This window comes from Oncorhynchus tshawytscha, linkage group LG05, assembly GCF_018296145.1.
Source record: "Oncorhynchus tshawytscha isolate Ot180627B linkage group LG05, Otsh_v2.0, whole genome shotgun sequence".
Lineage (NCBI taxonomy): Eukaryota > Metazoa > Chordata > Actinopteri > Salmoniformes > Salmonidae > Oncorhynchus > Oncorhynchus tshawytscha.
Window position 1 is genome coordinate 29,511,956 of NC_056433.1, and position 22,584 is coordinate 29,534,539.

At 43.8% G+C, this 22,584-nt stretch overlaps 1 protein-coding gene across 1 annotated transcript in view; it reads right to left on the reverse strand.

Annotated features, from left to right (window-relative positions):
* Positions 1-247: 247 nt before the first annotated feature.
* LOC112250457 (serine palmitoyltransferase 2) overlaps positions 248-22,584 on the reverse strand; it is a 28,031-nt gene continuing 5,694 nt past the window's right edge. The window contains exons 5-12 of the mRNA XM_024420625.2: positions 21,885-22,009; positions 15,226-15,319; positions 14,685-14,790; positions 13,009-13,228; positions 12,324-12,450; positions 5,368-5,503; positions 4,955-5,084; positions 248-3,511 (exon numbers count right to left, since the gene is read on the reverse strand). Of these exons, the coding sequence (XP_024276393.2) occupies positions 3,359-3,511; positions 4,955-5,084; positions 5,368-5,503; positions 12,324-12,450; positions 13,009-13,228; positions 14,685-14,790; positions 15,226-15,319; positions 21,885-22,009 (1,091 nt within the window). The 3' untranslated portion in view covers positions 248-3,358. The remainder of the gene's footprint in view (positions 3,512-4,954; positions 5,085-5,367; positions 5,504-12,323; positions 12,451-13,008; positions 13,229-14,684; positions 14,791-15,225; positions 15,320-21,884; positions 22,010-22,584) is intronic.

Sequence of the window (22,584 nt, forward strand, 5' to 3'; positions counted from 1 at the left end):
TATTGGCCCGTTATTCCCCTATTTAACTATATGAATATATTTCAGAGGTCGGCTTGTGTGTCCACTCTCTCCCTACCGCTCTTTGCTGCGTGTGTACTTTTATATAAACAGGATAAATCATATGATTTCTTTAAGATAGAAAGTTGGAAGTCATTTAATGCTATTCATTGTGTAAAGTCTTCCCGATAGATTATGTTACACATTGTACGCATATAGACCTTCGTAGAAGACAAATCTAACCAAGAGCTTGAAACAAACAAAAATGGATTTAATCTCAGCACTGTTTCCAACAGCAGTCAACACAAACCATTGAACTTGCCAAGAGTAAAAGACTACTGATAACATACAGGTGTATATGCATTTACAGAGTAGGTCAGATCACAGCTCTCTTTCCATTGCAAGTTAAACGATGTAATGTTACATCAAAGGGCTTTTAAATCTTTTAATTTAAAAAACATTTACTTTGAGTTAGATAATGATTAATCACATATGTTTATAGTATTATTGAAATCTAAACAGCCTTCCTGAGGTAAATGGTCATGTTACTGGATGTCAGCAATCACATCATGCCTCAATAGAAAGGAGATGGGAACAGGATACAGAGGGTGATCCCAAATAGCACCCTATTCCCTATATAGTGCACCATTTTGACAAGGACTCTGGTCAAGAGTAGTGCACTATAGGGAATATGGTGCCATTTGGAATGAAGACAGACTACATGGGCCCACCCAGATTTAACTAAACACAACAGAAAAGTAGCACGTTTAAAATATTACGTCTGGACAAATTATAGACACTTTAAATCTCAGCCATAGTTTAATAAGGAGTTTGTAGTAGTGGAATGATCACAGTGCTAACCGCAGCTCTCTTCCACATATTTCTACTTCCAATACAAATAAAACTTATGTACACTCACACACACTACAAACTGGATATGTGACTAAAGACAATATTATACTTGAACTGACCCATAAATTGAGCCATGGAAAGTCAAACATAACATTTAAACAAAACAAACTAAAATTAAAACACAAATCAGCCAATTCTGGAATGCCATATTAGAGAAGAATCATTGTGGAAGACCGCTGGCGGGAAAAGATGCTTTGTTTAAACCAAGCGTCAGTTAGCCAGCCGTAAAGCCTGTCATTTCAGCGAGGCTACATCATCTGTATATTACCAATGCCTGTCAGTAGTACTAGCACTGTCATTAAGACACACATACTCCATCAAAAGTGTTCCTAAAAGGTTTCTTTTGCTGTCCCTGTAGAACTGTTTTGCTTCCAGGCAGAACTATTTCACCCAACAAAGAACCCTCAAAAGAACCTTTTGGTTAAAGGTTCTGGAACCAAAAAAAAAAGGTTCTACCTGGAACCAAAAAAGGATTATACAAAAATAACCAAAGAACCCTTTAGGTGTCTTTATTTGGAGCTGCCACAGAGACATTATATTAGAAACATCTTGCACAAAATAGAGCAGATTGAAAAAAATATGACATTTGTAATAAATAAAGGCGTAACACTTCCAGTATGTCTATGTCGTGCATTATATATAGCTCATAAGGCACTATAAATGCACTTATAATGCACTGTGAAGAAGGTATCAATAGGAAGTTTTACCAAATAAGGACATATCTGTACATCAGAGAAGCATGGCTAGGATGCATCATCTTCATACATACAGATAAACAGGTGGGTCATATTATGGCCAGCGTGTCATAGTTTACGAAGACATCAACGCTGGTTATTAAGATAAGCACTTAGAAGATATACAGTTAGACTCAAACCACGTGGTTCTTCGGTAACGGTCAGTTTCCCGGACACAGATTAAGCCAAGAATCTCCATTCAAATCGTTTTTCAGTCCAGGACTATCCTAAAAATCGGTGTCCGTGATACCAACCCCAAGAGAAACACTTCACACAACATGGCTCTTATCAAGCTTATAGAAATGTTAAAGACTCTTCAGCGATAGACATGTTAAATACGCTAGAGCGTATAGACATGTTTAAGACATTTGGGCTTAAGTCATTCGAGTGCAGGCATAAACACTAAATATTAAAGGCTGAAGAATGATAGAAAAAAAGCTGTAATATATATATATATATATATATATGAAATATTCACAACATGGCAGCTCTTCAAAAGGGTTCTTACCCTATTCTTCTAAACTGGTGAAATATGTAGCTTACACACACAGAGAGAGCGAGAGAGGATTAGCTCTGATAATAGGTCCAAGACATTGAGATTTTACCTGTTAATTTACTGTGTAAACAGCAGATAATATCAACATTGGTCAGGGAAAGAACCCCCGTGACAATATTAAAGCCTAACACACCGATCAGAGTGGACAGTTTAATATAAAATAACCTACACTTGACGGTGTCCCTCTTTTGATATGAAGCCTATATGTTGCCCTATTAGTCATGAATGCTATATATTATTTATGTACTTCTTTCTTGCATTATAACTTCTGCTGTTATCCTAGAAATATAATCCCTAGAACAAAATGTAGATCCCGGTTCTAGGGATTCCATTTCTCTGATTCGTTAACTCCATTGGTGCAACCAAACAAATTGTATATTTTAATGGCAATAGAAATCCATGTCTTGTTCTACTCTTCCTCCCCATCTTGTTATTATTGCACTAGAAGCCCCCATAATGCAGTTGGAACACGGAAATAAGATTCAACATTTAGGTCCAACACAAAAAAAAATGAATTCACAATAAGTTAAGATACATTAAGACAACGATAGGGGCTTACACACTTCGAAACGAACATTAAGACAACGATAGGGGCTTACACACTTCGAAACGAACATTAAGACAACGATAGGGGCTTACACACTTCGAAACGAACATTAAGACAACGATAGGGGCTTACACACTTCGAAACGAACATTAAGACAACGATAGGGGCTTACACACTTCGAAACGAACATTAAGACAACGATAGGGGCTTACACACTTCGAAACAAACATTAAGACAACGATAGGGGCTTACACACTTCGAAACGAACATTAAGACAACGATAGGGGCTTACACACTTCGAAACGAACATGAAGACAACGATAGGGGCTTACACACTTCGAAACGAACATTAAGACAACGATAGGGGCTTACACACTTCGAAACGAACATTAAGACAACGATAGGGGCTTACACACTTCGAAACGAACACACACGATGGGACCTTGGTGACTTTCTTTTATCCCTACCCCACTGTAGTGTAGGTCAAGAGATACTCAAATCCCCTAAGTTCCACTTTACATTTTCATTCTTTAGTCAGGGACTGATTTAGAGCTGGTGCACCAGGTAAGTGCAAAAACAAACAAAGATGCAAGTATGCCTGGTGTAGCTGGTTCAGTTAGTTATATGACAAGAAGGCTTGACGTGGCTGGGCTCCAGGAGCAGACTCTCCGCAGAGGACCATGGACCCAGGGAGGAGGGGAAATCATGATGTCTGGAGTACTTCAGCTGCAACACATCCCCAACCTCACTGATGGCCTCCAATGCCTGGGGGGGAAGAAAGGAGAGATAACAGAAGACCTTATGTTTACTACACATGCAGTCAGAAGTGGGATTCTATACTGAGGAAAGAGGGGAGAGTTGAGTAGCTCACAACAGCAGCATATTGTGAGTATTAAGAACCATGAGTAATTCCTGCTGATCATAGAGACTGAATGGGGAGAGGTGTGCTTCTTACACCATTGTGAGGGTTGCTGAACCATGACATTCACCTGACGAAATTGTTAGTGAAGAAAAATGAGTCTACTTGCGTAAAACTAAAACACAACTGAGCACAAAAAAATAAAAATAAATTGGCCTACACCACTTTCCACAAGAGACTTTCTGTGTTGCGATACCATCGGTCCGCAACCCACCTGGAAACAATTTACCTTCCTTGATTTTCTCTTTTTTACAACACCTTCTCTGAACTTTGAGTAAAGAGGGAGAAAAGACTTCCAAAGAAGAAAAAAAGTGGCTTCATGCATTTTAACAAAGTGAAGCTGATGTGCTTTAAAAATGGAGCTTTAAAAACAGTGTTGACATGCTCTTCCAAAAGATAAATGACTGTCCTTGGACAGACAACGCTAAATCTGAGCTTGCTGCTCCACCATAGTTATGGCACTGTGCGGTCTTCCTTCCAAGACTCCCACACCAGAGTTCAAACAGTATTTGTGTTCTTCCAAATACTTTGAACACATAATTGAGCCTCCCTGGGATTGCCAGATGGGTGGGGTTAGCACTTATGGGATGATTTTGTTGGTTCTGTTGCGCCAGGCGAGCTCAGCTTAAGTATTTGAAGAAAACAAACACTTGCTGAACCCAGGTGTTCTCTCACACCCCCGCCCCTCTCATAAAGCATGTATTGAAATGCCTTTCCTGTCCTCCATGCCTGCAGCACATCAGCCCTGACAGTCAGAAGCCAGGCATGACTGACTCACTGCTGGGAGACAGTCAGTCAAGTCACTGTAACTACTTTGAGGAGAAGAGATGTGGAGGAATTCCATCAGCTATCAAAGGATGATGGTGATGTCTCAAGGGAAAAATAAAGTCTTCACCATACATTCTAACAATGCTAACTATTGTAACTAACCATAACCCTTCACATCAATTGGACTGGACGCGATTCTAGGACCACATAAAAACTTTGGGTACATCTCAATATATAACTGTTGTCTCCTCACTTAGTATCCTTCCTCCTCCTTTCATCCTATACAAAGATAAAAGAGAGTTGAATAGAATATAAATAATTCTGAACACAAATCCTATTGAATGAGACAGACTGAAAAAACAAGGCTACACGTTTGAAAAAGTACCAGCGAGAGCCAGATAGAGATGGCTCCATGGAGAGAGGGAGGAGTCCTTTGACTACTCTGTACTGTGATTAGTTGACTCACTGTGTTAAGCATGTCTGGTGCATGTGTGTGTGCGCGTCTCTGATCGGTGACTCACCGTGTCCAGCATGTCCCTGGTGTGTGCGGCAGACACACAGAACCTGGCCCTGGACTCTATGATGGGTGTGGCAGGGAAGCCAACCACCACCGTCCCAATGTTCCTCTTCAGCATCTCCCTGCCAAACGCCCTGAGAGGGAACCAATCAGAGATCAGGATTATGGACCACGTGACCAATGTGTTAACAATCTGATCATTCTATGGCTGGCTGGCTGACTGAGCAATGTCATGTTGATCGTGTGAGAGAAAAGTGAATACAACAAACAATCTGATCATGTTCACTGTGGTTATTTACTCAACAACTGGTGTTAGTTGACCAAGATGTGTGACTTGGCTGACTGATCAAACCTACTCCATCTTAGCTGAGGTTTGTGTTTTTGTAAACATCACGAACTAGCGGTTACCAGACCTACCCTATTTTGGCGGGCATGTAGAGCATCATGGGTACGACAGGAGAGTCATTGTTTCCGTAGATGATGAATCCCATCTCTCGGAGTTTCCTTCGGAAGTATGTGGTATTTTCTGACAACTGCTTTAGACGCTCCGCCCCTGAAACCATTAACCAATTAAACCATTAGCTAATTCATCTATTAACCTGTTAAACCATTAGCTAATTCATCTATTAACCTGTTAAACCATTAGCTAATTCATCTATTAACCTGTTAAACCATTAGCTAATTCATCTATTAACCTGTTAAACCATTAGCTAATTCATCTATTAACCTGTTAAACCATTAGCTTATTCATCTATTAACCTGTTAAACCATTAGCTAATTCATCTATTAACCTGTTAAACCATTAGCTAATTCATCTATTAACCTGTTAAACCATTAGTGATTACAACCATTAACTAGTAAGAACATGAACAGGTAAACCACAACCATTGAAAGGACTGTGGCATTTACACACCACTTTAGGCCTAACTTCCTTGTTGACTGAAAGGAAGGGATACATCTAGGTGCTCCAACTCAGAAAAACAGCATCTGCCATTTCATTTTGAAACACAGAGCTGAAAATGTAAAGCATTCCAGGCTTAAGTCTGAAATGAAATTAATTTCACAGTCGTTTCCCCTGGGCCCTGGCTTTGGAATTCAAAGCCATTCTGAGAGAATGATAAACGTATAGGCTGAAAAAAAAAGAGTGGTGCTTTCAGGAGAAGGAATTGCGTTCCACTTGTTTGAAATTCCTTTCATATCGAGGGGCTCCCTGGTAGGAATGTCCTGTCTGTCTCCGGTCACATCCACATATTTGATTTGAGCTTCAAACCAGAGAAAGTAATTCTGGTTGTGTTAGGGAGGTGGTTCCCTGAACCACACTCGATATGATGAGCAACCTTGCCTGAGACACTCAAGACTTATTACTCTCCAAGCGTCGAACCCCAGTCAGTCATTCTGGCACATGACACACCGGCCAAAACGTTAGCAGCCTCGATGCCACTACTAGTTATGCAGCTATTGGCAGTGACTACACTTCAAAGGCTTGAATCTCAAACCCACATGGAGCTGGGAACCATTGAACTGTCAATGTTACTCTTTCCTGAGAAAACTGTCAAGTGATTCAGACAAGGCCGTGAGATCAGCCATTTCCATCCATCTGCTTGTCAGAGAATGGTATGGAGCATTGTGATGGTTTGAAAATATCTGCTAGATCAGGCTCATATTCATTGAGGACCAAACAGAAGTAATTTTTTTTTTCACCTTTATTTAACCAGGTAGGCTAGTTGAGAACAAGTTCTCATTTGCAACTGCGACCTGGCCAAGATAAAGCATAGCAGTGTGAACAGACAACACAGAGTTACACATGGAGTAAACAATTAACAAGTCAATAACACAGTAGGAAAAAAAAGGGGAGTCTATATACATTGTGTGCAAAAGGCATGAGGAGGTAGGCGAATAATTACAATTTTGCAGATTAATAACACTGGAGTGATAAATGATCAGATGGTCATGTACAGGTAGAGATATTGGTGTGCAAAAGAGCAGAAAAGTAATTAAATAAGAACAGTATGGGGATGAGGTAGGTAAAAATGGGTGGGCTATTTACCGATAGACTATGTACAGCTGCAGCGATCGGTTAACTGCTCAGATAGCAGATGTTTGAAGTTGGTGAGGGAGATAAAAGTCTCCAACTTTAGCGATTTTTGCAATTCGTTCCAGTCACAGGCAGCAGAGAACTGGAACGAAAGGCGGCCAAATGAGGTGTTGGCTTTAGGGATGATCAGTGAGATACACCTGCTGGAGCGCGTGCTACGGATGGGTGTTGCCATCGTGACCAGTGAACTGAGATAAGGCAGAGCTTTACCTAGCATGGACTTGTAGATGACCTGGAGCCAGTGGGTCTGGCGACGAATATGTAGCGAGGGCCAGCCGACTAGAGCATACAAGTCGCAGTGGTGGGTGGTATAAGGTGCTTTAGTGACAAAACGGATGGCACTGTGATAAACTGCATCCAGTTTGCTGAGTAGAGTGTTGGAAGCAATTTTGTAGATGACATCGCCGAAGTCGAGGATCGGTAGGATAGTCAGTTTTAGTAGGGTAAGTTTGGCGGCGTGAGTGAAGGAGGCTTTGTTGCGGAATAGAAAGCCGATTCTTAATTTGATTTTCGATTGGAGATGTTTGATATGAGTCTGGAAGGAGAGTTTACAGTCTAGCCAGACACCTAGGTACTTATAGATGTCCACATATTCAAGGTCGGAACCATCCAGGGTGGTGATGCTGGTCAGGCGTGCGGGTGCAGGCAGCGAACGGTTGAAAAGCATGCATTTGGTTTTACTAGCGTTTAAGAGCAGTTGGAGGCCACGAAAGGAGTGTTGTATGGCATTGAAGCTCGTTTGGAGGTTAGATAGCACAGTGTCCAAGGACGGGCCGGAAGTATATAGAATGGTGTCGTCTGCGTAGAGGTGGATCAGGGAATCGCCCGCAGCAAGAGCAACATCATTGATATATACAGAGAAAAGAGTCGGCCCAAGGATTGATCCCTGTGGCACCCCCATAGAGACTGCCAGAGGACCGGACAGCATGCCCTCCGATTTGACACACTGAACTCTGTCTGCAAAGTAATTGGTGAACCAGGCAAGACAGTCATCCGAAAAACCGAGGCTACTGAGTCTGCCGATAAGAATATGGTGATTGACAGAGTCGAAAGCCTTGGCAAGGTCGATGAAGACGGCTGCACAGTACTGTCTTTTATCGATGGCGGTTATGATATCGTTTAGTACCTTGAGCGTGGCTGCGGTGCACCCGTGACCGGCTCGGAAACCAGATTGCACAGCGGAGAAGGTACGGTGGGATTTGAGATGGTCAGTGACCTGTTTGTTGACTTGGCTTTCGAAGACCTTAGATAGGCAGGGCAGGATGGATATAGGTCTGTAACAGTTTGGGTCCAGGGTGTCTCCCCCTTTGAAGAGGGGGATGACTGCGGAAGCTTTCCAATCCTTGGGGATCTAAGTGGACTGAAGCTGTGAGGCCCTACTTGGACTTGATCCAATAAGAATGGTTCATTTTCCGTTGTAAAACGTTTCCCATTGCATGCCCTAATTAATACAACCTTGCTGTTCTGTGGCCCACCTGGGAGGGACCTATCCACTGATACCGGGCGAGATATATATGTTTTCATCCCCCAATGGGTAATGTTGGGCTATAGAGTAATCTGATCCTAGATCTGTGGTTAAACGCAACTTCTACCTTGGTGGGAGACGGGAGGAACCTCCCTGTTAGAGTAACAACCCTGGAGTGACCCGGACCCCCGCTGGGCTGTGTGTGCGTTTGTTTGAATCTGTTTTACCACAGCTCGTTCTCTGAAGCCCTGAAGGTCAGGGGAGACACCTAGAACTCTAACCCCCCCCAGCGGCAGGCCGCTTTGTACCCAGCTAGAAGGTGCAAAGACAAACACTCCAACACACAGACATCTGAAACCTATAAAAGCTCTATGTGGGGAAAGTCCATGCTACCACTTCACAGGCTTCAATCACCCAGAGCCCTCTGAGGGATGCAGGGGACTGTCCGGAGGTTTTAACCCAGCCTGGTGCTACTGAGAGGGGGATGTGCTCTGCTGTGCGTGTAGGAGTGACTGTCAACACAGTTGATCTCCTTAACTCCACTCCTTTTAACATGCATTGCCTTTAGTTTTTGAGTGATAGTTGGTGGTCGTAGCCCTTTACACTCGTACCAGTATACAGGTTGAAAATGGCAGATTTGGACACTGATAAGCACCTAAATTGGAATGCAGTGGCTTCACAGTAACATGCTATACATGACGTCAGACCTCAGGCTCCACGCTTCACAGCGCTTGAGCACCGCGCGTGACAAGAAGTAGCCCAAATCCCTCCCGCTAATTGGGCAACTTTTGCTAATGTTTTGTTGTCTGAGTCAGGGAAATGCTGTACATTGAGGACTCGATGTACAGTATTTTGAAAGATGACATGTTGAGGATTATAATAAATACTGCTTTGACGTCATACAAGCAAGCCAAAGACCCATGAGTCCAAAAGTGCACTTCACATTTCCATATCACAAAACACACGTCATATACCGTGTCAACGTTTATGATCACCATGTTTACATGTCCTGTTACAAGACAACATGGCGTTATACACTGGGTTGTGTTGACAGTTGTCCTGAACAGAATGAATCTGTGAAACAGGCATCTGAATGCACTCACGACTCCATTCTATACGCACCAACATTAAACTGAACAAAATGATATAACGCAACATGTAAAGTGTCGTTTCATGACCTGAAATAAAAGATCCCAGAAATGTTTCATATGCACAAAAAAGCTCATTTCAAATTGAGCACAAATTTGTTTACATCCCTGATCATTACACAGGTGCACCTTGTGCTGGCGACAAAAGGCCTCTAAAATGTGGAATTTTGTCACACAATACCACAGATGTCTCAAGTTGAGGGAGCGTGCAACTGGCACGCGGACTGCAGGAATGTCTACCAGAGCTGTTGCCAGAGAATTGATTGTTCATTTCTCTACTGTAAGCCTCAACCGCAGACCACGTGTAACCATGCCAGCCGAGGACCTCCCCAGTGGGTAGGCCTGGCTTCTAAGTGGGTGGGCCTATGTCCTCCAAGGCCCACCCATGGCTGCGCCCTTGTCCAGTCATGTGAAATCTACAGATTAGGTCCTAATGAATTCACTTCAATTGACTGATTTCCTTACATGAACTGTAACTCAGTCAAATCTTTGAAACAGTTGCATGTTGCATTTATATTTTTGTTCAGTATACAATTTGGTACTCTGAATTTCCTAGTGAAAGCCTATCACTAAGATTGTATTTGAAAATGTAGCTTGTCATGTTGGCAATAGAACAAACTTTCAAATTATGCCCACCCTGACCCAGACTGCGATTTATAATGGACAGTTTTTGGATTGCGTAAACAACGGTAATTGTGTTAAGGCGGGGATGCAGGGCTGTGTTCCAAACAAAACAACTACAAGTGTGCTTGATCTACTTCCTTAACGACAGAGCTAGGAGAGCTAAAAAAATGTAAGTAAAAAAAGTACCTTATAGTTAAACTTCTTTGAGTCATAGCCTAGTGGTTAGAGCGTTGGACTAGTAACCGAAAGGTTGCAAGTTCTAATCCCCGAGCTGACAAGGTACAAATCTGTCGTTACGCCCCTGAACAGGCAGTTAACCCACTGTTCCTAGGCAGTCATTGAAAATAAGAATTTGTTCTTAACTGACTTGCCTAGTAAAATAAAGGTAAAATAAAAAAAGTGTATTTGAATGACTTAGGAACTGCGCACACTTTGGAGAGGTGGGTGGCCACTTGGAGACACCAGTTAGACCTCTCACTCAAACCCTTTTTTACCTTGTGTGACACCTACCCCAAAATTCTACAAGAATATTCTTATCATTTTACTGAACGCATCTTCAGTATTTTCAGATTTCATTATCAAATGAGGCAAAAAGTACAGTAAATGTAAAATGTGCATCAAATCAATAGTGTAATGTTTGGATTCAGTCTTGTGACAGGTGGACTGGTGGGTCCTCACCTTTAGTCTAATCATTTTCCAAAGAGTTCCCTTTTAATTGCTACCATGTAATCTTATTAAAATCTGTTCCTATACACACACACCACAGGGACAAAAAAAAAAATCCTAGAATGTTTGGGAATGATGCATAGCCAGGCATTTGTGAAAATTCTACAGCAATATGGAGTGGGAAAGCGGCGATGCGTTTGGACAATTAATAGACACTGCAGTAAATTAAACCAAATGAAAAAATCTGTCTTGTCCAGGACCAGCACGTCATAACCAATCAGAGCTACAGTAGGCCTATATGCAAATAATCCGTTTGCCTGACATTTTACAGGCAGCAGCAAGAGCACGACTTTAAATCATTAGAAAGCAATCGCCAAAATACACCCGAATGGTTTTCTGAAAATATGAAAATACCAATACAGTCCTCTTACATTAGGGAACTTCACAATCCCATGGATCAAACAATGAACAGGTCGGCGCTCTCTCCCTCAGTTGCCTATGCACACAAACAACAACAAGATCAACAACTAATGCCTGCCTGAGTGAGATGAGCTAAAAATCTGCTGTTGTTGAACAGGGAAATGGATTCTTTCACCGTCAGCCACTTTACTTTTAGTCACCAATAAGGCTGTGTGTGTGTCGGGGGAGTCCAAACAGGAATAGTGCCATGGCAACTATATGTGCCTTGGTAGAATGATTATTATCCAGACTCTCCTTTGTTTACCTTTCTCTGTTCGCCACTTAGAAATGTATTATACAGCCTTCATTGCTTGGCTGTAGGTGAGTAATTGCCACTCCTTGAGTCAAAGTACAGATCAGACCAGTTCAAAGCTGGTGAGGAAAATCTATACAAACCCTACATGACATTAAGCTCCCACCTCTGAGCTGTCATCTGTTGGAGAGGGCAATGACTTCGCGTGACAAGATTAACCAAGCAGCAGGGTTTAGGTCAACTCAACAGTGGGCAAAACAGCTCCTAAGCTTTCCAGGTCTTTACTGCCATCTTGTGGCTACTGATGGTAATGACATTGTGGTGTCAGTTACTGCCTAATGCAAACAAAATACTTTTTGTACTGTATAGCAGTCATCAACCCTTTGGCTTAGATTCAACACATCAAATGTTTGATGATTGAGTCATGTTTTTCAGTGCCAGGCAAGAACACGAGCCTATAATACAAATAAAAGTTGTCACACCCGTGGTATACCATGGCCGTCAGCCAATCAGCATTCAATGCTCGAACTACCCAGTTTATAACACCCTGTAGCTCTCCAGGACCAGAGATGAAAAGAACTACCTAAACAGACACTAAACTAGTTTTCAATCAACAACACAGTGTGGTACCAGCTGAAGTGGAGGCTTGCTGTGTAAACTCACCCAGAGTGGTGTTGTCCTCTCCCATGATGATCTTCATAGAGGTGATGATCTGTTGTGACACGGGAGGGGACATGGCCGTGGCATAGATTGAACTGTGGGAGTGGGACCGCAGGTAGTCTATCAACTCCTATGGGGGAGAGATACAATAAAACACCATTGTCAATATAAATGGGTTTTATAGTTACAATAATACTACATAAAGGTTGAACTTCAGATCGTTAAAGTCTCCTATTGATGTGAAAGCATGATTTATGTGACAATCTGAGTTAGGATCTCAAGGCAGGATTTAGCCCTTAGATAATTTCCCACATCATGGGGCAATGATAAAACCAGTTTGTCTTGTTGATGACTAAACCTCCACACCTAAACTGTCCTAGTAAACTGTATCAGAAACCACCCCGGTAAATCTTATCATTATAAATATGATCTCCCATGTCAGTGCCTGTTATCTATACACACACACACCTAGCTTTGTTATAATGGAATGTTTTAGAACATTTACTGCCCTGATCGTAGCTTTGGGGACCTTGGTACCCTGCCAAGAACATTTCTCCTAACCCGTGACCCTTTGGAGAGAGTCACAGGCTGCCCTACTTCCTAGTCTCGTATTCACTCCGTTACCAGAATTGGCAGGTGTGAAGACAGCAGGAAATCAAGGTTGCTTTAGAGCAGACAACAAACTCACCCTCTTCCCTCCGATGTATCCTCCAGCAGCACCAAAGCTCTTCGTGAATGTTCCCATCATGATGTCAACGTCTTTGGGGTCCAGACCAAAGTAGTCCACCACCCCTCCACCTCGTGGTCCGAGAGCTCCGATGCTATGGGCCTCATCCAGGTACAGATAGGCCTTATAATGCTTCTTCAGGGCTATCACCTCAGGCAGACGTACTATAGAGCCCTCCATACTGGGGAGGAGAGGAGAATGGTGAGAGGTGGAGGGAGGAGAGAGAGACACATACACGTTCAAGACTGACACATGCACACTAAAACGATGGGTCAGTTGACTGTACTTTTCACCTTATGTTACTTCACCTAGAAATACAGATGATTAGTTCACCCTAGGTATAATCTCTGCCCACTGAGTGTACACTACACGGTTTAGTTTATTAGGTATACCCATCTAGTACTGGGTCAGACCCCCCTTTGACTCCAGAACAGCCTGAATTATGTTCCTAATGTGTGGCAGGATGTTTATTCCCCACACCGTTACACCACCGCTACGAGGCTGTACCGTTGACCTCAGGCAGGATGGGGCCATTGACTCATGCTGCTTACGCCAAATCCTAACTGCCATCAGCATGACGCAACAGGAACGGGGATTTGTCGGACCAGGCAATGTTTTTCCACTCCTCAATTGTCCAGTGTTGGTGATTGCGTGCCCACTGGAGCCCCCGCTTCTTGTTTTTAGCTGATAGGAGTGAAACCTGGTGTGGTCATCTGCTGCAATAGTCCATCCGTGACAAGGATCGACGAGTTCTGCATTCCGAGATGTTGTTCTGTACACCACTGTTGTACTGCTCCGTTATTTGTCTGTTTGTGGCCCGTCTGTTAGCTTGTACGATTCTTGCCATTCTGATTCGACCGCTCATCAACAAGCTGTTTTCAGGTACAGGACTGCCACTGACAGGATGTGTTTTGGTTTGTCGCACCATTCTCAGTAAACCCTAGACACTGTCGTGCGTGAAAAGCACAGGAGGCCGTTTCTGAGATACTGGAACCGACGCGCCTGGCACTGACTATCATACCACGGTTAAAGTCACTTGTTCCAACAAACAGTAACTGAATGCCTCCATGCCTGTTTGCCTGCTTTATATACCAAGCCTCGGCCACAATGACTCCTTCTGTAGGAACGGCGTGGTGTACCAAATAAATTAGCCACCGAGTGCATCTTATTTGCAGCGCCTTGATCTTTGTTTGCAGTGGGAAGATAATGACTGTTTATCTTAAGTTCCCTAAGGGTGTGTCAGACCATTTTAACTACACATTAGTGAATTATATTGATTAGGGAGAGGCAGCTTTACTAACAACCATATTGATCATTATGTATTGGTTGACTTTTTACAGTAAGTACCTTACGAAGAACTCAAGCCAGACACTTTTTATGTCCACTTTTATGTGAAGTCTGAATGCACTGCAGTAGGATTCACTCTACATCAATCCATTCAGGGTGCTAGAAAGAGCGTATCCACATAAATTCGGTTTGATTCATTTAATCTGGATTACATTTAAAAAAAACATTTTTTTTTAAATAACATGCCTCCACAGAATCCATCTTGCCCTACATATGAGAGTTCAAAGGGTTAGAATCTGTTAGTCTTTCTAAAAAAAAATAATAATAAATAAATAAAAAAGGTAGACTACCTGTAGATTCCCTCGACCAGAATGAGCATCTTCTTCCAGGGCCTGTGTGTTCTGGGCTGGCCGTGAACAATGGCATCTCTCAACAGCTTCTCTAGACTCACCATATCTGGGAGCGGAGACCGACAGAACGGTGTTAGAGAAGACTAGGTCAGGGTGTGAATAATGCAGCCGGAATACCTGAACGTTTTTTTGACGTTCAACAATCCTACATTGTATCCGTGATAAGACAACCAGCTGACAAACACAGACTGACACCCAGTCTCAGAGGAGTCTAAAAACAAAAACCCTGGCATGAACAAGGAGCAGACTATTGGTAATGCTTCTATTACGTGACACACCGAACTGATTACAAGGGGAGGAACAGTAGATTATGTAACGGTAAACGTGTGTGACGGGTGTCGCCGACGGGCACACCCACTACTGGTGCCAGGTAAAAACACACCGAAAACACAGAGCCTTTGTGGAATTCTGATTGTCTAGTTTCCCCCCAGTGTGTAGTGGCCTTGGGGGTAGTTGAGTGGAACTAGTTAAGTGTACTCACTGTTGTGTTTGAAGACGCGGATGGTGGCGCCAGAGAGCCGCGCCCCCAGCGCCAGAGAGGCGTGGTTCAGCTCATCACTCAGAATCAAACAGCCCTGGAAATAGTAAATCAATTTACAGAAAGTATTTTCATACAACATATTCAAACTTGCCCCTGACAGAGCGATGGAGGACATTCAATGGCGTAGACTCCTTATAGGAGCCATTGACTTAAATCAAGTAACTCATACAATATATTACATCAAACAGCCCTAGAATGTAAATACATTTGATTAATATTAAGTCATAGAATAAGCAATACAATATACTGAAGAACTAAAGTGTTATACAGGACAGCTTCCCTGAAGGGGAGGGCTTTACAGACAGTCTCACAGTCAGTGACACCTCGGCCATCACATGACACCACACACCGTTGCATAGTTACCGCAGGACAGGTTACACAATTGAATCATCTAGTGAATGAATGATTGAGCAGAATGAGCTCATTATTCAATGACACAATTTACAAGAAGAAGCGAGGAAAGGAGGAAGAACGAGAGAGAGAGACCGACTGGGTTTAAGAATTCTGGACCTTTACCTCCTCTCTAACCAGTGGTTCCGATGTCCGTCAGGACAGGAAAATGTGTGTTCTTACTCTCACGAGGACGACCACGTGTGTGTAAGAGAGGGTACAACACATGCTATTTACACGCTCAAATGCACACATGGGCTTGTTCACATTGGTCAGACAAAACGCGCACTCGAAGAGTAGCTGAACACAAAACAGCTATCCGCACCAAAAATATGGACTGCGCGATCCCATCCCTGGATGGGAGACCAGATGCTGCTGGAAATGGTGTTGGAGGGCCAGTAGGAGTCACTTTTTCCTCTGGTCCAAAAATAAATAATAATATCCCAATTCCCCAGGGCAGTGATTGGGGACATTGCCTTATGTATGTTGCGTTCTTTTAGATGGGACGTTAAAGAGGTGTCCTGACTCTCTGTGGTCACTAAAAATCCCATGACACTTATCATAAGAATAGGGGTGTTAACACCGGGGTCCTGGCTAAATTCCCAAACTGGCCCTCACACCATCACGGCCACCTAACCATCCCCAGCTTCCCTTCCAATTGGCTCATTCTTCCCCCCCTCCACTCCCCTGTAACTATTCCCCAAGTTGTTGCTATAAAAAGTGTTCTCAGTCAACTTATCCGGTAAAATAAAAAAATTACCAATACATTCGTGAATGCCAATCACGGTGCAGTCTCAACCCTGAAATTCTGGGTAATTGAGAAAGGTTCGCTTTCCTCCAGAGGAGGCAATATTGTGAGGCAATTGTTACAGCGAGCAGCACTTTGGATCGACTGCTTAGATTGCGTCGAGCCAAAGGGTCTGAATGAACAGCTCTCCCTCATCTTTTTTTGTAAAGACGTTTTGTTTGTTTATTTCTCGGTCTGTTGTTACTCACGTGGAATGCATGTGTAGGAATCTTGAATCAATCATACTACTGTTTGAATAACTTGTGTAGTTGCTGTTACTACTGACATGTTTGATTGACATGACGAGCGGGACATTCCCCTGCGAGGTGATACAGGTGCCTCCCAATATCCTTTTCCCACGCAAAGCTCTGGTGAAGGTGATTCATGGCAAAACGTAAGCTTATTGTTTGTTTGTCCCGTTCATACATCTATCAGCTTTACACAGAAACAGAGTGCTAATTTTTTCTTTAGTCTCCCGAAAAGTCGACAGTTAAAGTACCCTGGGGTAATTTCATTTTACTTTCTGTCAACACACACACACAGAGAGAGAATGTGTCTGACACAGAGCACTTCCTACTTTTCACATTGTAGTCATTTTGCACACTCTTATCCAGAGACTTACAATTAGTGTATTCATCTTAAGATAGCTAGGTGGGACAACCACTTATCACAGGCATATAAAGTACATTTTTCCTCAATAACGTAGCTGTCAGTAGTCAGAGCAAGGAGGTAGGGTTCAGCGATGTCAACCTTTGTCCTATGATGATTTATGTACCATAAAAATCTGTGATATACGATGCTATCGCCCCCATTGGCCATTTAAATACAACAACTCAAACATAACCTAAAAGCTCTGCTAAAAAGACAGTTAGGCTGTAGCGCAAAATCGAATTTAACTGGACAAATCATGGCGAAAGATGTTGTTGAAAGCCTGGGAAGAGGCTAAGTGCAGGCAATAGCAAATGTTTTCAAACAGGTGTGTGTGTGCGTGGCACACACATGATGGAGCAGTGACTGTCTGATGAGGAACAGTCTTACTGTAGCGAGTTAAGTTATACATCATGGCCTTTAATTGTTTGTGCCATCTCTCATAAAGCTGTGATTGAGAAGCCTATGCCTAGGCTATAGACCTTCATTCTTGAAAGCCACAACAACTCTAGGGCAACACCTTCGTAGCCTAGAACATTTGGGAAATGAGCTACTGTTCATAACTTTAAGTTGTCTTAAGGCTTTTATGATAGGCCTAGTAGGAGATACAGTTGAAGCCGGAAGTTTACGTACACCTTAGCCAAATACATTTAAAAACTCTGTTTTTCACAATTCCTAACATTTAAATTCCGTCATAATCCTATAGAACATTTGTGTGCAGAACTGAAAAAGCATGTGCGACCAAGGAGGCCTACAAACCTGACTCAGTTACACCAGCTCTGTCAGGAGGAATGGGCCAACATTCACCCAACATTTTGTGGGAAGCTTGTGGAAGGTTACCCGAAACGTTTGACCCAAGTTAAACAATTTATAGGCAATGCTACCAATTACTAATTGAGTGTATGTACATTTCTGACCCACTGGGAATGTGATGAAAGAAATAAAAGCTGAAAGAAATAATTCTCTCTACTATTATTCTGACTAGAGGTCGACAATCGGAAATCGGTATTTTTGGGCGCCGATTTAAAAAAAAAATGTTTAAAAAAATATACCTTTATTTAACTAGTAAGTCAGTTAAGAACACATTCTTATTTTCAATGACGGCCTAGGAACGGTGGGTTAACTGCCTCGTTCAGGGGCAGAACGACAGATTTTCACCTTGTCAGCTCGGGGGATCCAATCTTGCAACCTTACAGTTAACTAGTCCAACGCAATAACGACCTGCCTCTCTCTCGCTGCACTCCACAAGTAGACTGCCTGCTACACGAATGCAGTAAGCCAAGGTAAGTTGCTAGCTAGAATTAAACTTATCTTATAAAAAGCAATCAATCATAATCACTAGTTAACTACACATGGTTGATGATATTACTAGATACTATCTAGCGTATCCTGCGTTGCATATAATCTGACTGAGCATACAAGCATACAAGTATCTAAGTATCTGACTGAGCGGTGGTAGGCAGAAGCAGGCGCGTAAACATTCATTCAAACAGCACTTTCGTGCGTTTTGCCAGCAGCTCTTCGTTGTGCGTCAAGCATTGCGCTGTTTATGACTTCAAGCCTATCAATTCCCGAGATGAGGCTGGTGTAACCGAAGTGAAATGGCTAGCTAGTTAGCGTGCGCTAACAGCGTTTCAAACGTCACTCGCTCTGAGCCTTCTAGTAGTTGTTCCCCTTGCTCTGCATGGGTAACGCTGCTTCGAGGGTGGCTGTTGCCGTTGTGTTGCTGGTTCGAGCTCAGGGAGGAGCGAGGAGAGGGACGGAAGCTATACTGTTACACTGGCAATACTAAAGTGCCTATAAGAACATCCAATAGTCAAAGGTTAATGAAATACAAAAAAACTAAAACTTCTTACCTGGGAATATTGAAGACTCATGTTAAAAGGAACCACCAGCTTTCATATGTTCTCATGTTCTGAGCAAAGAACTGAAACGTTAGCTTTCTTACATAGCACATATTGCACTTTTACTTTCTTCTCCAACACTTTATTTTTGCATTATTTAAACCAAATTGAACATGTTTCATTATTTACTTGAGGCTAAATTGATTTTATTGATGTATTATATTAAGTTAAAATAAGTGTTCATTCAGTATTGTTGTAATTGTTCATTATTACAAATAAATAAATAAAATAAAAAAACGTCCGATTAATCGGCATCGGCATTGAAAAATCATAATCAGTCGACCTCTAATTCTGACATTTCACATTCTTAAAATAAAGTGGTGATCCTAGCTGACCTAAAACAGGGAATTTTTACTAGGATTAAATGTCAGGAATTGTGAAAAACTGAGATTAAATATATTTGGCTAAGGTGTATGTAAACTTAGACTTCAACTGTATCTTGTGTACTGCCCTGCTGTGCAATCCGAGACTCCGTTTTTTACTGAGCAGCGCCAGTCAAGTTCAAATAGGCTAAACTATTGTCTGTCACATCAAAGTCGTCACCATCGACAATGGCTGTCAATCATCGTTGATCGACGATGCTATCATAAAGTCTCCCGACACTACTTCATATGCTACTACCCTCAGGGCCATTGGTGTCGTCAGGCATTATGACAATTGACTACCCCGTATCTCAATGTTTTGAGAACACATGGAGGAAACTAGATTGTTTTGGAATGGCGTTAACCCTTTAAGACCAATGTACAACTGGTGAATGAAAACATAACATGTTTTCACCACCAAAAGGAAATATGCTGTGTGCCCAACAGCGATCATTTCAGGGAAGGAAAGGTTACTTTAATACATTGACTTACAGAAAGTGAGAGGAAAGAGGGGAGAGAGAAAGTGAGATCGAGAGAAAGGCACACACACACACACACACACACACACACACACAAAAAAGTGATACATAAGCTAAGTTTACATCCAATTGGCGACAGATTTTCATGCAAATATCCTACAATCCGCATAAAGAAATATGCCTGTTTCAACCCTACTGATAGATTTGTCACAAAAACTGTGGCGTTAATTAGCAACTGTGTCTACTCCGGCCTTGGTAACGTCACTCGAGCCAACAGCTTGCAGATAGGCCGTGGGCAGATAGGCCGTGGGCAGATAGGCCAGATGGGCAGATAGGCCGTGGGCAGATAGGCCGTGGGCAGATAGGCCGTGGGCAGATAGGCCGTGGGCAGATAGGCCGTGGGCAGATAGGCCGTGGGCAGATAGGCCGTGGGCAGATAGGCAGATAGGCCGTGGGATAGGCCAGATAGATAGGCCAGATGGGGGCAGATAGGCCGTGGGCAGATAGGCCGTGGGCAGATAGGCCGTGGGCAGATAGGCCGTGGGCAGATAGGCAGCAGATAGGCCGTGGGCAGATAGGCCGTGCAGATAGGCAGATAGGCCGTGGGCAGATAGGCCGTGGGCAGATAGGCCGCCGTGGGCAGATAGGCCGTGGGCAGATAGGCCGTGATAGGCAGGGCAGATAGGCCGTGGGCAGATGGGCAGATAGGCCGTGGGCAGATAGGCCGTGGGGGCAGATAGGCCGTGGGCAGATAGGCCGTGGGCAGATAGGCCGATGGGCAGATAGGCCGTGGGCAGATAGGCCGTGGGCAGATAGGCCGTGGGCAGATAGGCCGTGGGCAGATAGGCCGTGGGCAGATAGGCCGTGGGCAGATAGGCCGTGGGCAGATAGGCCGTGGGCAGATAGGCCGTGGGCAGATAGGCCGTGGGCAGATAGGCCGTGGGCAGATAGGCCGTGGGCAGATAGGCCGTGGGCAGATAGGCCGTGGGCAGATAGGCCGTGGGCAGATAGGCCGTGGGCAGATAGGCCGTGGGCAGATAGGCCGTGGGCAGATAGGCCGTGGGCAGATAGGCAGATAGGCCGTGGGCAGATAGGCCGTGGGCAGATAGGCCGTGGGCAGATAGGCCGTGGGCAGATAGGCCGTGGATAGGCAGATAGGCCGTGGGCAGATAGGCCGTGGGCAGATAGGCAGATAGGCCGTGGGCAGATAGGCCGTGGGCAGATAGGGGGCAGATAGGCCGGGGCAGATAGGCCGTGGGCAGATAGGCCGTGGGCAGATAGGCCGTGGGCAGATAGGCCGTGGGCAGATAGGCCGTGGGCAGATAGGCAGAGATAGGCCGTGGGCAGATAGGCCGGGGCAGATAGGCCGTGGGCAGATAGGCCGTGGGCAGATAGGCCGTGGGCAGATAGGCCAGATGGGGGCAGATAGGCCGTGGGCAGATAGGCCGTGGGCAGATAGGCCGTGGGCAGATAGGCCGTGGGCAGATAGGCCGTGGGCAGATAGGCCGTGGGCAGATAGGCCGTGGGCAGATAGGCCGTGGGCAGATAGGCCGTGGGCAGATAGGCCGTGGGCAGATAGGCCGTGGGCAGATAGGCCGTGGGCGCAGTCTACATGATGAGATTATTATGGAAAAGCATCGGTCATCATGTCAGCAGAATAAAACCCTCAATATTTATTGGAAAGGAGCATCAAGCGCATCCTTGCACTTTCACCCCCCTGTGAAGTTCATCAAAATGTATTTAATCTGTAGCCTAATAAACTGCATGCTTTCCTGAATCGTAGTAAGCGTACTACACACCAGATCGCGTGACTCAAAGTTTACTTCGATATGGTCATTAAATAAATATTTGAGTATAAAGGCGCTTACATCGCTATTTCTCGCATAATTAATGTTACCGACATAAAAAGAGTGTACCAAAACTTCCATCACAGCTTTCGTGTTTTTAAAAGTTGTTTTATATGGTAGTACTTTATTTGCATTAAAACTGTGGATGGAAATATGGCGAGGCATTCCTGCACAATTCCTACCTTCCCAGCGAGAGCAGGAATGTTCATGGAGTTGGTAGCGAAGCCCATCCCAAACGCCATGGATGACTCCACCCCCAGGAACCTAGCAACCAGCTGCTCCAACTCCTCATGGATGTCCAGGTTACCTGGAGACAGCAGAACATGCCAATACAATAAGGCCTTACTGTAAAAAGGTCAACTCAGCTAAATGACATTGCGGTGCTGCTGGTGGCAGATATTGAGATAAGTGAGATGCAAGACTTCTCTCTCAAACAGTATCTACGCACGTGCACAGGTTCACAGTGTGGTAGCCAGGGCACCAAAACGGAGAAGTTGAGCCACCCACGTTGAAATTGACCCACCATGCTGTTTACTTACTGCATCTACATCCTATCGCTGAGTCTATGAACAAGTGTTCATGTCAATGTAAAGTGCATGACGTCAATAAAGATGCACGAACATAACTATCCATATCAGTAACAGTGATGCTCTGTGGGTGTTTTCACACTTGGACCCTTTCAGACAATTTTTGTGCAGTGTTTACACTTCAAAATGAACTCGGACCACTCAAAAGAGCCATTGAACCAAACAGAGACCATCTCGGAGGTGGTCAGATTTCAGTTTGCGGTCCGATTCCCTTTTTAGGGCAATGTGAACACAAAGCTCTCAGAGTCGCTTGTCATTATTCCCACACCACACACTAGACTAACGCAACACCGTT